Here is a 17,087-nt window from a genome sequence, read left to right on the forward strand (position 1 = left end):
TTATATGTTTTAAATAGGAATCTTTTATTGATTTTATGGGTGACATGTATCCTCTTTCACTCTGTAGCTTGCCATTTCTACTCACCTAATGGTGTATTTTGATGACTGGTGGATCTTAATTACTTTTCCATCTTTTATTTTGAAAAAATACTAAACTTATAGAAAAGTTGAAAGAATAGTACATTGAGCATCCATTATTCTTCGACTAATTTGCTAAAATATTTTGCCATATTTGTTCCCTGTTTCCCTCTCTGTCTCTCCTTCTGTCTCCCTCCCTTTCTCCCTCTCTCCCTTCCTCTTTCTCTCCTTCATAACACACACACACACACACACACACACACACACACACACACGGATCTGAATCATTTCAAAGTAAATTCAAACTTATATTATGGTACTATAAGTATTCTAGCCTGTATCCCCTTTGAAAAGAAAGGAAATTCTAGTAACATTATTATACTTCAGTACTGATGCAATAACATTATCATTATCATATAGCCTATGGTCAAATTTCCCAAGTATCCTCAAAATTTTCTTTATAGTTGTGTTTCTCCCCACCTAAGTTCTAATCAAAGATCATCAGTTGCATTCTTATTTGATCTAAAACAGCCCACCCATTGTTTTTGTCTTTAGTTGTCTTGTAGACAGTCCCACATTCTAGATTTGACTGATTGTTTCCTCATTATAGATTCAGATTAAACATATTGAGCAAGGTATTACGTAGGTGAAGTTGTATATTTTCCATTGCATCATCAGGAGGCACATAATATCTACTAGTTCTATTATTAGTGATGCTAATTTTGATTACTTGGTGAAGGTGGTGTCCATCAGATCTCTCCATTGTAAAAGTACCTTTTTTCCTTTTGCTATTAAGTAATCTGTATGGTGATACTTTGAGACCATGTGAATCTCTTGTTCCACTGATCTTCTTACCTGTATCAGTTATTTCATTTGTAATGATAATTCCATCTTTTCTTCTGTATTTATTGGATGACATTCTTTGAAGTCAAATCCCAACCCCACTAACCATCATGCATATTTTGTTACAAGTCCATAGGTTTTGTTTTGTTTTTTAATTCAGTTGGCTTTAATCCATTACCATCATTATTCTTTTTGATGTTCAAGTTGTTCCTCATTTGGCCAGTGGGAGAATCCTATAAGCTGGATACTCTGTCCTTTTAATGTATCTCCATTAGTTTTTCAGCACTTCCTTGTTTCTAGCACAAAAAGATACTCAACTTGTACTTTTTCTGCTCCCAACCAGTAATCAGCCATTTCTCCAAGGAGTCCTTTCTTTTTAAAGCATGTGGTTTGGGGCTTCCAGTCCAGATAGCAGAGTAGGTAAATCCTGTGTTGCCTCCTCTCATGACCATATCAACATTACAGCTAAACTACAGAACAACCATCATTGAAAATCACCTGAAGTCTAGGTGAACAGAAATTCTACAACTAAAGGCATACAGAAGAAGCCACCTAGAAACTGGTAGGAGCGGTGGAGACACACAACAGGCTGGTCCCACACTCACATGTGGTAGTTAAAAATTGAGAGGGATATCTCAGCTCTGGATGTCCTCCCAGAGTAGTGAGGAGTCCTAGTCTCACACCAGGCTACGCAGCCCAGGTTTCCAGTGCCAAGAAGAGAAGTCCCCACAACTTCTGGCTGTGAAAACTAGTGGAGATTATAACTGAATGAGACAGAGGGCTGCTGGAGTCCTAGGCATTCCTCTTAAAGGGCCCATGCTCAGACTTACCCACTGACAAACTCACTTGCTCTGAGCTCCAGCACTGGGGCAGCAGCTTGGGGGTACTCCTGGGACATATGGGGAGGAACTGTGTTATTTGGCTTTAGGGCGAGGGCTAAAGGGGCAGTTTTCTTCCAGACAGAAGTACTGGCAGAATCTATTGTTTCTTTGTTGAGCCCTCCCCACTCCCAGCATGCAGATGCAGGTGGCTGCCATATCTGAGTCTCCATCGACCTGGCTAACACTAGTCGCCCTGCCCTAGTGATTCCCTGAGACCCCACCCCATCCAACTTGTGGGCCCACTCAAGATGCCTCCAGTGTCTTTTCTGTATAAAGGGCCTGTCTTAGCTCATGCTGTAGACTTTCCTAAAATCTCTCAAAGGTTCACAATACCCAAACAAGCAGCATCTGGCCTCAGCATGACCTCTTCTGAGCATCCCCAAGCCTGGCATTAGCAGCAGCTGACCTCGGTTCACCTCTTGGCCTCTTGAGATAATTTCAAGTCCAGAGTGGGTGGTGGCCATCTGCAGATTTCTTGATGACTTATGTCAAGTGGCCCCAGGCAGGGCACAGGCTGCAGCTGAACTTGGCCTGTGGTGAGGCCCCTCCCAGGAGGCCCTGGGGCTGGCATACCTGGTGGCCACCATCCAGGGCCACATCTGAGAACAACACACCCAAAGGGCAGACGGGGCAGGCATGAGAGCCCTGCTAGAGAAAATTCTGCTTTGTAGGGTCAGCCCTTGCATAACAGCTTCTCCACTGTAGTCACCAGCCAGTCCTCATGACCAATCAGCATAAGGGTCAATCTCTCCCATTGGCAACTACCAAGGCTCAACTACAACAGGAGGGCACACACAACCCATATAAGAGACACACCTGGAGCACCTGGCTCAGGTGACCAGGAGGACTACGTAACTGGGTCCCACAGAACACCTACTACATAAGTCCACTCAGTTAAGACCTGGAGGCATAGAAGCTCTGCCTAATACATAGAAACAAACACAGGGAGGCAGCCATTATGGGGAGACAAAGAAACATGTCCCAAATGAAGTAATAGAGCTCCAGAAAAAGAACTAAACAAAATGGAGAGAAGCAATCTATCAGATGCAGAGTTCAAAACACTGGTTATAAGGATGCTCAATGAACTTAGAGGAAGAGTAGATGAACTCAGCAATTTAGAAGCTAAAGTAGCAGGAAACAATCAGAACAGCAATGAGAAAAAAAATAATCTAAAAAATGAGGATAGTTTAAGGGGCCTCTAGGACAGTATCAAGTGTACCAACATTTGCATCATAAGGGTATCAGAAGGAGAAGAGAGGGAGCAAGGAATTGCAAACCTATTTGAAGAAATAATGATGGAAAACTTCTTTAACTGATAAAGGAAATAGAAATACAAGCCCAGGAAGCACAGAGAGTCCCAAACAAGATAAACTCAAAGAGACTCACACCAAGACACATCATAATTAAAATGCCAATGGTGAAAGACAAAGAAAATCTTAAAAGCAGTAAGAGAAAAGCAATTAGTTGCCTACAAGGGAGCTCCCATAAGACTGTCAGATTATTTCTCAACAGAAATTTTGCAGACCAGAAAGGATTGATAGAAGGTATTCAAAGTGATGAAAAGCAAGGACCTACAACCAAGATTACTCTATGCAGTATCATTTAGAATAGAAGGAGAGATAAAGAGCTTCCCAGACAAGAAAAAGCTAACAGAATTCATCAAATCCAAACCAGTATTACAAGAAATTTTAAAGGGATTTCTTTAAGAAGAAGAAGAAAAAAATATGAATAATAAAATGGCAATTATTACATATCCATTAACAATTACTTTAAATGTAAATGGATAAGATGCTCCAATCAAAAGAGAGGATGGCTGAATGGATAAGAAAATGAGACCTTTACACATGCTGCCTATAAAAGGCTCACTTCAGATTGAAAGACACACCGTATAATTATTACAATATTAATATAATATAAAGGGATGGAAAAAGATATTTCATGAAAATGAAAAAAAAAATCTGGGGTAGCAATACTTATACCAGACAAAATAGACTTTAAAACAAAAGCTATAACAACAGACAAAGTAGGACCCAGTATTCTCGCTTCTGGATATTTCTCCAAAGAAACACAAAATACTACTTTAAAGGAACATGTGAATCCATATGTTTATTGCGCCATTATTTCCAATAGTGAAGATTTGGAGAGAACCTGAGTGTCCATCAACGGATGGATAGATAAGGAAGAGGTGGTGCATATATGCAATGGAATATTACTCAGCCATAAAAAGAAAGAAATCTTGCCATCTTCAACAACATGGATGGACTTAGAGAGTATTGTGCTGAGTGGATTAAGTCAGACAGAGAAATACAAATGCCATATGATTTCACTTACATGTGGAATCTAAAGAACAAAATAAACAACACAGAAACAAACTCATAGAGAACATTTTGATGGTTATCAGATGGGAGCAATGTTGGGGGTAGGTGAAACAGGAAGAGATAAAGAAGTACAAATTAGTAGTTACAAATAGTCATGGGGATGTAAAGTATAGCATAAGGAATATAGTTAATATTTTAATAATTATATAGTGTCAAATGGGTACTAGATTTATTGGAGTGATCACTTCCTAAGTTATGTAAATGTCTAATCATTATGTTTTCCACCTGAAACTAGCCTTAATTGAAAAAGAATAAAAATTATTAAAAAGAAAATATAGTCACAGGGGATGTACAAATAAGCCTAGGGAATATAGTCAATAATATTATGATAACTATGTATCATGTCAGTTGGGTACCAGATCTACAGAGGGGGAATCACTTCATGAGTTATATAAATGTCTAACCACTATGTTTTACACCTGAAACTAATAGAATATTGAATGTCAACTGAAATTGAAAAAATTTTTTTTTTAGAAGAGTGTGGTATGAATGATATGCAGAAAGTAGGATTTGACTAGTAGGTACGCTTTTTGCTACTGGAGTATCACTGCTTCTAGGCCTTTTCAGTGAACAGAGTTACTTTAAATGTTGAATTCTTATTCATACTTGCAATTAAAATTGCAACATCAGAGGGTCCCATTCCATATTTGCATCTCCCATCTTCTATGGTAAGAATCCTGTTTCCCAAAAAGCCTCACTATATTTAATACAGTATACACAATAGTTTTGAAATTCCTACCCCAATAACACTACCAATAACAAATTCATTAAGCTCAGGGCTTCTTTGCAGGTATTTTTATTCTTAGAATATACCCACTAAGGGCATAAATTAGAGTATGATGTTTTAAAATTACTTGAATTATTTTTTCTGCATAGCTATGTAATCAGTTTTATATGCACTCGGATTAATTTATTTCCACTGTATTCATTTTTAGGGTTTGCCTTTTTTGATCTATGTGCATTTAGTTTATTTCTGAATATGTAAAACATTTGCATGATTGAAAAGTCAAAATTTTATGAAGTGGTAAAGCCAGAGAACTCTTAATGCTATCCTATCCCTTCTTTTCTCTTCCTACACACCCCAGTAGTAACTGTTTTCATTCGTTTCTGTGTTATCCTTTCTCTGTTTTTTTCCCCCCAAAATAAAGCTATACACATATATAGGAATAATGCATATGTACACACAAATATTCACTTATACTTATTTTACTTATTACTCAAAAGATAGCATAATTCTGTTATTTCATAGAGATTTTCCTTATACTTTAGCTGCGTAATACTCCACAGGGGAATGTGCCGTAGTTTGTTATTCATTCAGCATCCAATTCATAGGTATTTAGGTTGTTTCCAATATTTTGCTATTACAAATAATACCATGATGAGTAACTGTGTCCACATATTTTTTCATATTAATGGAGAAATTAATATGAAATTCAGGGTAAATTCTAGAAATGGGAGTTTGCTGAGGAAAGAGCGGACACATATGTGATGTTGTTAGATATTACAATACCTCACTCCAGAGGAGTCGTGCCATTTTGCACTCTTATCAGTAATGTATGCGAGAGCTTGTTTTCCCCAGCTTTGCATGCTTTTTAGATTTTGTCAACCTAATATGAGGAGGTATAGAATCTTGGTGTTGTTTAAATTGTTTTCTTTTTAAAATAGAACTTGTATAATCATTTTTTATATATTGTTGATGGATTTAGTTTTCTATTTTAAAAAAAGATTTTCACATCTATGGTCATGAGCAAGATTGGCCTTAATTTTCCTTTCTTGAACTATCTTTTTAAAGTTTTAGTGTCAAGATTATGCTAATATTCCTCTTCCTCTTTTTCTATTTTTAGAAGAGGTTGTGTTTAATTATTTTTTCTTTAAAGGTTTAGTAGGATTTGTCGATAAAGCTGTTAAGGCCTAGAGCTTCTTTATGGAAGGATGTTGATTCTGAATTACATTTCTTTTTTAGTATTAGGACTAATGAGTGTTTTCTACTTATGTCAATTTTAATAGATTATCTTTTTTCTAGGAAATTGTCAAATTTACCTAAAAGTTTCAAATTTATTGTCATAGGTTGTGACCTGTTGAGAATGACTTTTCCACTCAGCATAAGGACCTTGAGATCTATACAGGTAATTACATGTATCAATAGTTTTTTCTTTTTAAATAGCTGAGTAGTATTCCATGGTATAGATGTGCAGCAACGGGGTATATGTTCCAAGACCTCAGTGGATACCTGAAACTACAGATAGTATTAAACCTTATATATGCTATGTTTTTCTAAACATATATATCTATGATAAAGTTTAATTTATAAGTCAGGCACAGTAAGAAATAGAAACATGACTAACAATAAAGTAGAACAATTGTAACAATATATTGTAATAAAAATTATGTGAATGTGGTTTCTTGAAATATTTTATTGTACCGTATTCAGCTTTTTACTTAAAGGAAGCACTTTTATGGCTTTGCTTTGGCATATTCGATTGCCAGCATCACTGCTGATGTGCTTTGAGACCATTATTAAGTAAAATCAGGGTTACTTGAACACAAACACTATGATACTGTGACAGTCGATCTGATAACCTAGATGATTGCTCAGCGACTAACAGGCAGGAGTGTCTACAGTGTGGATACTCTGGACAAAGGGATGAATTCCCATTCCAGACAGGACGGAGCGGGGTGGCTTGAGACTTCATCATCCTACTCAGAATGGCATGCAATTTAAAATTTATGAATTGTTTATTTCTGGAACTTTTCATTTAATATTTTCGGTCTGTCGTTGACCATGGATAACTGAAACCATGGAAAAGGAAACCACAGATAGCAGGGGACTACTGTACTATCATTTATTTAGCCATTCACCTATTGAAGGACATTTTGGTTGTTTCAGCCTTTGGCGGTTACAATTTTAGTATATGTGCTGCCGAAGCGAGCACATTGTCTGTTACAAATAAAGCTCCTCTGAACATTTGTTTTGCTGGGTAGCTGGCAGGCCAAGAATGGTATCAAGGAACCATGGGCTGAGACTAGCAACAAAACTTGCTGGATAGTACCACTGCATGTCCCACAAAGAACAGAAGCACATCCTTCAGTTTCCCTACAGCTCCCTCTACTGGTAAAGCTTAACATCATGTCAACTGGCAAAAAAGTAAAGAATGAAATGTTACCTTTTGTGACAACATGGATTGACCTAGGAGATATTATGCTAAGTGAAATAAGTCAGAGGGAGAAAAACAAATACCATACGATTTCACTTATATGGGGACTCTGAAGAACAATATAAACAAACAAAACAGAAACGGACTCATAGATATGGAAAACAAACTGATGGTTGCCAGATGGGAAGGGAGTTGGGAGGTTGAGTGAAAAAGGTGAAGGGATTGAGTAGTACAAATTGCTAGTTACAAAATAGTCACGGGGATGTGAAGTACAACATAGGGAATATAGTCAGTAATATTGTAATAACTATGCATATTGCCAGGTGAGTACTAGACTTATAGGGGGGATCACTTCATAAATTATATAAATGTCTAACCGCTATGTTGTACACCTGAAACTAATATAAGAAAATATTGAATGTCAACCGTAATTGAAAAAGAAGGAATGTTTCGGTGTCCATTTTCAGTATTACAAAATGAAATATTAAAGGGTGGATTTGTAGCTGAGAGGCAATAAATTGATAATTAGAATACTAGATTTTACTTCTTTGAATTTTAAAAACCTATGACTCTTATTTTCCATAAGCTAAAAATATACAATATATATATGACATTTTCAGTATAATATACCAATTTATTATTAACAGTGAAACTATTGAAGGCAGCTTAAGATTTCCTTGAGTTTTATTCTTGTCTGTAGAATAGACACCGTTAGAATTATACTAACAAAATACTGTATTTTAAAGTCACCTGAAACAATTTCTCTCCTGATTTTTTCTCTCTGATTTTACTGTCAATATACAATGAAGTTTATTTGTTTCAATGTGTTTTTAATTTTTGAGGATTGCATTTTTCTTTTTGATTTGTGCTTTTTTCTTTTTGATTTGTACTTTTTACTTATACAAACTATTTACTTAATTACAAATTGATATATGTATTTAATGAAGTAAAATACTTTCTAATTTCCATTGAGATTTCTTCTTTGTTCCATTATTATTTAGAAATATATTTCTTAAAATTTAAGATTTAAAAAGTTGTACTTTCATTATTTATTTCTAGCTTAATTACATGTGGACAGAGAACATGTTCTATATGAAGTCAGTCATTTGAAACCTGTTGAGACTTGCCTTATTACCCAGCACATGAGTGGTTTTTATATGTTCTGTGTGTGCTTGAAGAAAATACATATTCTGCAGTTGTTGGGGACAGTGTTCTATGTAAGTCCATTATATCAATTTTGCTAATCATGTTTTTCAAAGCTACGTCCCTACTGATTTTGTTCTATCAGTTCTGAGAGAGATGTTAAGATCTCCCTTTTGAATCTGGATTTATTAATTTCTGCCTTTTGTTCTATCAATTTTTGCTTTATATATTTTGAAGTTATGTTATTAGGACTCAAATAATTTAAGAATTAGTATCTCTCCTAGACACCTGAAAATCACAGGGAATGTCAACTCCAATTAATAAGTAAATAAATAAAATAAGGTAGAATGTATAAACTTTACATATAAAAAAAGAATTAGCATATCTCCTTGGTGAATTAACCTTTTATTGATATGAAATGTTGTTTAGTAATGTTTTTTGCCTTGAGATTGATCTATTTTGTCTGCTACTAATCTAACTATGCTAGCTTTTTTTGGATTAGTGTTTGTATGGTATATCTTTACTCTTCTTTTGTTTGAGATATGTCTCTTGTAAATAAATGTATGTAGTTGGTTTCTTATTTTTTATTCAGTCTAACAATCTTTTTCTTTTAACTGGAACATTTAATCAGTTTACATTGAATTGCTAACATGTTTGGTCTTAAATCTACCTTCTTTTAAAAACACTTTTTGAATATGCCACCTGTTCTTATGTCCTCCATTTCTCTATTTTCTTGCCTTTACTTGGATTGAGTTACTTTTAAAATCATTTTATTTTCCCCTTCTATAACCTTGGTTGTTATACATTCTTTCGTATTTTCTGTAGTGGTTACTTTAGATGCTATAGAAAGTACAACATGCAACATGCTATTTTTTTAATTATATTCTGACATCTCTTGTTGCCGTTTAGAAACTAGATGCCAGTCTGATTGTTATTCCTTTGTAGGTAATTTTTATTTTATTCTAGTGGCCTGGAATTTTTGTTTTTATTCTTGATATTCTTCAGTTTCACTAAAGCATCATTTAAACTTTATTCTGGTAGATACTTACAGTGCACTTTCCATATGAGGATTCTTGTCTTTTTTTCAATTCTAGAAATTCTCACTTATCCTTATTACCTTCTCTTCATTCTTCTGGAACTTTTCTCAGTCTATCCTAAATGTCTGTTAATGTTCTTTTATTAAAAAGTATTTATCTGCATTGCATTCTGATTAAATTCCTGAGAACTATTTTCTAATTTCCTAATGTCTCTTTAACTGTGTTCAGTCTTGTTTATATCCTATTTGTTGAGATTTAAAGTTTTAATGTTTATATTTTTAATTTCCAAGTTCTCTAATTAGTACTTTTTTCATATCTATAAATTCTTGTTTCATTCTGTTTTAACTTTTACCTATAGAAGGCATTTTATGATCTCAATGGAAAAGATGTGATCCAAAGGGCAGGCTGAGATCTTAAAAGTTATAGCTAATAGCACATATTGCATCTCTTGATTCTCATATTAATTTTTATTATCTTTACTTTTCATATGGAAAAATAGAGTCTCTAGAAGTTAAGTGAAATGCCAAAGAGTATCTTGTTAGTGAGAGGCAATGTCTGAGTCAGGAGCCAAACCTGTGTCTTCTGAGTTTTCATTATTCTTTGCATGTTTTCATCATACCATGATACCCACCTCTGAGGAAATAACCCACCTTAAGCAAGAGAGAAACAGCTCCTCCCTCCCTACCCTCTTTATTCCTTACAGAGATGTTCAGAGTTATGGCAGATTCCTCGGAGACTGATAAAGGAGACTTGGAATGCGATATCTCAGAAAGGAACATTGAGAACTTTATGGAAGCACTCCAAGTTGCTGGTCAGGTGAGGACATCTCAGACGTCTTTTTGACTCCAGCCAGGGTAGAACCACCTTCATAAAAGTAGCTGGTTAGACACATACCCATTGTGTCAGAGGAGTGGGAAGAATTTCCAGGTAGCAGAGCACTACTTGGTCCAGATCATTCACAGCTCTAGATCAGGTTCTGATGTTCCTAGTCTGACTTATACCTTCTCCAGCCCCTCCTTCCCCCCCCCCCAGTCCAGCTTAATCCCCTCTCTAGATTCACACCTCCTCTTTTTTTCTCTACCACGGATCATCATTCCTTTTATTTTCTTCACCCTTCAACTTCCACTCTTCTTGAGTCCCCTCTCTCCTATAGTTGTCAGCAGATAATGTCTTACAAACTCTCAAGTTGCTGGAAGTCAAAATCCTAAATAATGAGATGGAGACTGCACAGTGCCAGAAGGTGACAGATCTCATTGTCAACTACCTGAGGACAATGGTGAGGAGTCCATGCCTCTGGGTTGGGGGATGTAGGGGAAGAAAGGATCCCAGGTGTAAATCCAGGAGTTCCTTTCCAGGGGATGATGACATTTGGAAACTAAGTGATATCTGGGATATGAGTACCTCAGTCTTCTAAACAATTTACTAGAGCCTATAGCTTGTACCTTGAACATGTCTCAAGAACGCTGACATAGAAGATACAGTAATGAAGTGAAGGAGTAAGGTGGGAGAAGTGAAATGGAAAGTGGGGGAAGGATTTAGGCTTTGGACCTCAAAGCCTAATCTGGTCCTCACACTGTGTCCTCAGTCTCCCCCTGGGATATCTTAGGCAGTCACCTTTGTCATTGCAACTCAGCTAATCATCTCAATCTATTTACTAACCTGTTTACCTTTGTATCTACCCACTTGCCTGCTAGTCCACCTTCAGACTGAGCATCCATGACATCTACCTGTCTGTCTATCCACATACTTTTGTACTTACTTTTCTGACACTGAGTTAATCTGGTTTCTTATTTTCTTGGTTAACTACCTACATACAAAGTGTCCTTCATTTTACCTGCCTTTTTTGGCATGCCTGTCTTCCGATCAAGACCTCCAACCTATTAGGGATTTTCCAAAGTTGCTTCCACAATCTGTTCACCTTCATGATGATTCACTTGCTGCTGCAGGGAAGCCCTGTGCTCTAGAAACCCCAATCCTCACTCCTACCCCAACACGCAAGCTAGAAACTTCGCAGACTTCTTGTCTTCCTGTCCTCTTGCACACTCTAGGAAGCTGTTGCCCTTCACCTTGGGGAAGGTGTATGTTGAATTGGGTGGTAGGATGAGGGTAGGATAAAGAGAATCACTTATTGGCTAAGCTGATTCCCAGAAGCCAAGGGACTCATCTTGAGGATTAGCCTTGAAACAGTTGGCCTTTCTCTTTCCAGAAGTCAGAGGGAGAACTGGAGGAGATGTGCACTGCGGTCCTAATGGCTCTGGGGTCCCACTTTCCAGGAATGGTCATTGCCAAGCTATGGGACAGACTGCGTGTGCGAAATCTGCCCCCGAGGGGCCTCCTAGTTGCAGTGGGGAAGCTCAGCCTCTGCCAGGGTATGGCTTCCTGTGATGAAAGAGTTAGTCTGAGAAGAGGACCGGGTCAGCAGTGGGTGGGGGCACTATATGGAATCCAGATTACAGCTTTATCTTCCTGATTCCTTTCATTGGACATGTCTCCACTTAGCTTAGTCATGGGTATGTGTGTGTAGAGAGGACCGGGACGAAATAGTATCCCTGTGGGGCCTATGGGAACTCATAAGGGAGTTTCTGGAGACCAGGAATGGCACAGTTGGGTGTATTAGGGCATGTGAGACTGTGGGGCTAGATACAAGACTTAGAAACAAAGATGGAGAGAGCAGGTTGAATAGAAAACCCCCATTTAACAGCTGTGGGGAAGGGCAAAGGATGAAGGGAGGAGTGCTTTGCTTAAGGGAACCTGAGTTTTTAATTTGTTTAGAGGCTTGGAAGGTAATAATGTAGCAGGATAAGACAGAGAATCACCATACAATCTCCATCGTGGTGGCTACTGGTGACAGCAAGCTCTCTTATTCCACTTCCCTCCCTCAATCAAAAAATGTGAAAAAAAGTCATTGGGCAAATGATGGTAACTGCCTTTCTTTACCACTTGGAGTTGGAGCCAGGGAGAGGTTAGGGGAAGTCAGCTGGCCTTCTGGAATTAGGTTCAAAATGATGAGACATGTGGGTTGGGCTATACAGCAAGCTCAGAGGACACAGTGAAAGGAGCTGGAAATGTCTCTTGATCTAATCAGGGCAAATGTTCTCACATAGGCCTCAGAGAGCATATCTTTTTGTTTCCTTAAAGGTTCTTGAAAGAGTGTGTGCATGTATAGGATGTGGCAATACGTTGCATTTATATGCTTGCTAATATCCATTACTGAGCTTAATTTTCCCAGCAGCCCTGTGAGGGGTCACATCAGGAAGTTTAGTCCTCTTTAACAGTTAAGGAAGCTGAAACTCTGGTAAATTAAGTAACTTGCTCCAGGCTGCCCAGACTCTTTGGAGGCAGAGCTAGGATCAGAGCCCAGATCTCCAAGACCCTAATCAATAAGGTTTTATTACATTAAGGCTTGAAGACTACTCACTATGGGATAGGGATGTTTTTCTTGTACTCTCTCTCCTAGATACAGCCCGCTACATTGATGCCACATGGGAATATATCCTGCGCATTCTGAAGATGGCCCAAGAGGAGGATGACATGTTGGCAATATGTCATGGTGAGGGTTAGGAGGGTCTGGGGAAGGCTTTGCTGGAATCAAGGAGGGAGGAAAGAAGGCCAGGAGGAGACTGAGTTCCTCTGAATGTGGATCTCAGAAGCTAGGGAAAGGGCAGGAGATGGCTGAGAGCAGGCCAGGTATGAGTAGATGTTCTTCTCCATCTGAGCTTTCTTAGTCTGGTTTGGGGCAAGGACCAAGTTTGATAGGGATGCTGTAGATGTTGACAGCCTTTCTTTCACTTTCTATGCCCCTGCTGGGGAAACTAGGTGTGGTCAGAAAAGAAAGATAGTTGTAGAGGTTGTGAATGGGTTGGTTTTTCTCAGCACAGGACTGCAGAAACCTTTTTAGGGTTTGGGATGAGAGAACTATGCCCATAGGTGTGTATGTTTTCCTTTGTGAGAAGGGAAAGGTGATGGCAGGTCCAACTTTCTGTTCCCCTCATAGTGCTCTATGGATTGGTCATCAGTGCCCAGAAGCATCTGGATCTGGGTGCTGAGCATGAGGGAGTGATGGACATCAGGAAAGAGGCAGTGACCATCAAGGCCTACCAAACCCTCCGAGTTCTTTTTAACCGTTGGTCTCTGAAGAGCAAAGACAAGGTGGGAGTGCAAGATAGTAAGGGTTGGGTTGAAGGACTGAAAGAATAAGGCCTGAGCCAAAGGTGAGGCTGGGCTCTATCTGTCTATCTGCTGGTGGAAGCTCTCCTTCCAGGAGAGCAGGGTGATGGTCCTCAGGCTTTTCTTCCTATTCTATAGAAAATGATACAGTCAGAAAACAATCAATAGTCCATTCACTTATTTGTTAAGTATACAATTTACATTTACTACTTACTCTCATTTGCCAGGCACCGTGCTAGGCCCTGGGAATACAAAGGTGAATAAGGCAAAGCCCCTGAGAGATTGTCCTGCCTTCATCCCTTTTCTGAGGCATGTTTGTTGTGTCTCTTTGGGCACAGGTGACAGAGCAAGTTCTGGTGATAATTGGCCACCTCTTCTATCTCATACCACCATTCAAACTCAAGAACCAAGTGAACCGGTTAACCAGATGGTTAATGATTTTGATATCCACAAAAGTAACACCTTTCTACATTTCCCAGGTGATTGGGGTGGGGATGAGAAGGAAATTTAAATAGTTCATTGCATTCCATATTTATTGAGTAGTTAATGCTGGAGTTGGCAAAGCATGGCCCATAGGCCAAATGCAGCCTGAAGCTTATTTTTGTAACTAAGGTTTTACTGGAACTCAGCCATGCCCATTTGTTGAATCCACCTCATGCTTTAAATCTCTCATGACTTCCCTGTTTCTGACCTCTAGGTCCAGATTTACAGGGCTCATGAGATTAGATCCAGTCCACCTGGGTAATCTCCCTGTTTTGAGGACAACTGGTATGGAACCTTAATTACATCTGCAAAATACCTTCACATCAACACTTAGATTAGTGCTTGATTGAAAAACAGGGAGAGGGTGTGTGCACACCAGGGGCCTGGAATTTTGGGGTCATATCAGAATTTTACCAATGAAAGAAATGTTATACCAATATTAGATATTTTTATGAGCAGAAGACCAAGAACCAGAACCCAAATTTTCTGATTGTTGTTTTAGTCTTCCTTCCAATTCAAGGCATTTCTCAAAACAAGTTTCCCAAGCTTTTAATGGCTATTATATAAAAAAGAACATGTGTTATTTAGTAAAATGAGTGGGAAATGCTGAGTTAAAATTCAACAAATTTCTTAACTGTAGGACTTCTCAGAGTCTTCAATATGTGGCTTAGTCTGGTCTTCCAAGAAGCAGATACCAACATGGGGTTAGAGGTACAAGAGCTTTACTGGAGGAACACCTGTGAGGGAAAACAGGGAAGATAGCCACAGGAGGCTGGGAGAGCCATCAGACTGAGATGCAGAGCTGAGCCTTGATAAAGAAGAAGTAGGGGGAGGGAGGAAAGAAGGGAAGAAGACAGGAAAGTCTTAGGTTATAGTGTAGTTCTAAGAAAGTTTCACTAATGCCAACAGGGAGTCATTGAGCCAAAATCACCCATCAGGAAAGTCTTGCATCTTGCATGAATAGGCCTGCCTTAGTGGACCAGCCATGCTCAGTCATTGACTGGGAGAAACCTCTGAGAATCTGGCCTCAGTTTTAACACAGTGATTGATTTTAGAGCATGGAAGCTGGAGAAGTTGGTCAGTTATGCCCCTCAGAGCAGGCATCTGAGAGGCACATTTTTCTTGGTTGCTCAACATGTTAATATGCATTTGTAATTAATATGCATTTTGAAGAGGGGAATTTATTTTTGAATGCAGCACCCATTAACATCAAATTTTCAGAGAGCACAGTTTGTTGTTTACCATTGCATATGAAGAGTTGAAATGCACTTTCCTTGGTATATGAAAAGTTGACCTTTCCTTTCTCACGTATGTATTCTGAGTTTTCCCCATTAGTGGACCAGCCACAGTCCTTCCTGTCACATGTCTGCATGTTGCCTGGAACAGAGACTTGCTCTGGGTAGTTAATTAGTCAGTTGGAAGGATGAAATTTGTAACCTAACTGCTAGTATGCAGATTGGTCAGGTAGAAATTCTACGCTATGTCTTAGCTGACAGTGGAAATGTTTTGGCTACTTCCTCCTTCTCTCTCCTTCTTCTCTCCCACTCCAGGGGATAATGATTAAGAATAGGAATATTTGTTAGTATTTTGTTTGGACATCAACTAGCACTAACCAGCTCTACTTAGCAAGCCTGGTCCAGTTTGGCAGTCCATCAGGCAAACCAAAGGCAAGGAAATGTTAAATAGTCAAAATCCAGTGGAAGGAGTTCTGCTTCTGGCAAAGATGAAGTAACTGAGACCAGATTTACCATCTTGCCTGAAACAATAAAAAACTAGAAAAAATATATGAAATAATAGTCTCAAGAAATTGGACATCAGACAACAGAGGACAGTGGTTCCTGAGAGACAGGATGGATATGTGGTAGGCCCTGTCATTGCTCCAGTTTACTTCCTTAAGAGAGTTTCCAGGTAGTGGCAGAGGGAAAGAAAACCCAGGAAGAGTCTGATGGACTTCCTGAGTTGAGAAAATGGTGATGAGAGTCCAGAGACAGCAAAGCAGCTAGAGTTTACAGGGAAGAATATTAAACAGCCCATGCATGTGAAGAAATGGTCCCAGGTGAGGAAAAGAACCAAGATTTAAAAGAACTATAGCCAGAACTCATGCAGGATCAAGAATAATACTTGTTCCCACCAATCAACCTAAAACCTCATAATTCACAGGGCATTAGGTAGAGTACTGAGGGTGGGGGAGAGAAATTATCAGTCGTCTGAATGCTCTTCTGGTCCTATTTAAGAAATCTTAACAGCAAGACCCCAAAAGGATCAAATTATTTTCAAGTAACTTAACTGTGTCCCAAGAAAAACCCAAGAATATTTATGGAATACAAAAATATCCAGTGCCCAATGAGCTAAGTTTGCAATGAGTAGCATTAAATAAAAAATTACCAGACATGCAAAGAAGCAGGAAAATATGACCTATAATAAGGAGAAAAATCAATCGAAATAGACCCAGAACTCACACAGACGTTAGAAGTGGCGTACAAGAAAATTCAAACAGATATTATAACTGGCTTAAAAACTAGAGGGAAGATTAAGTATGTTACATAGAAACAAGGTAAGATATTTTTTTAAAAAGGCCCAAATTGAACTTCTAGAGCTAAAAACTAGAATATCTGTAATGCAAAAACTCTGGATAGGATTTAGAGATTCCAAAAGAAAAAATTGGTTAACTTGAAGATATAGCAATAGAAACTACATAAAATGAAACAGAAAAAAAGATAAAAAAAAAATGAAGGAGGGACAATGAGGTGAAGGACAATGTTAAGCAGCCTAATTTATGTGCAGTTCAAGTCCTCTCATAAAGGGGACAAATGGAAAATATATTTGAGGAAATAATAGTTGAAAAATTTCCAAGTCTGAATAAAAATATAAACCCACAGATCCAAGACACTCAATGAACCCCAAGCACAAGGGATATTAATA

At 38.3% G+C, this 17,087-nt stretch overlaps 1 protein-coding gene across 3 annotated transcripts in view; it reads left to right on the forward strand.

The window, feature by feature from the left end:
• The window catches only part of LOC120607320 (maestro heat-like repeat-containing protein family member 1), a 105,896-nt gene that overhangs the window by 28,596 nt on the left and 60,213 nt on the right, over positions 1–17,087 (forward strand). For all 3 annotated transcript variants that reach the window (XM_039869136.1, XM_039869134.1, XM_039869135.1), the window contains 8 exons: positions 6,248–6,306; positions 8,395–8,552; positions 10,219–10,331; positions 10,669–10,791; positions 11,722–11,884; positions 12,973–13,065; positions 13,510–13,664; positions 14,021–14,161. In XM_039869136.1, coding sequence (XP_039725070.1) covers positions 10,221–10,331; positions 10,669–10,791; positions 11,722–11,884; positions 12,973–13,065; positions 13,510–13,664; positions 14,021–14,161 — 786 coding nt within the window. In that variant the 5' untranslated portion in view covers positions 6,248–6,306; positions 8,395–8,552; positions 10,219–10,220. The remainder of the gene's footprint in view (positions 1–6,247; positions 6,307–8,394; positions 8,553–10,218; positions 10,332–10,668; positions 10,792–11,721; positions 11,885–12,972; positions 13,066–13,509; positions 13,665–14,020; positions 14,162–17,087) is intronic.

Source organism: Pteropus medius, unplaced genomic scaffold (genome assembly GCF_902729225.1).
Source record: "Pteropus medius unplaced genomic scaffold, Ma_sr-lr_union100, whole genome shotgun sequence".
Taxonomy (NCBI): domain Eukaryota; kingdom Metazoa; phylum Chordata; class Mammalia; order Chiroptera; family Pteropodidae; genus Pteropus; species Pteropus medius.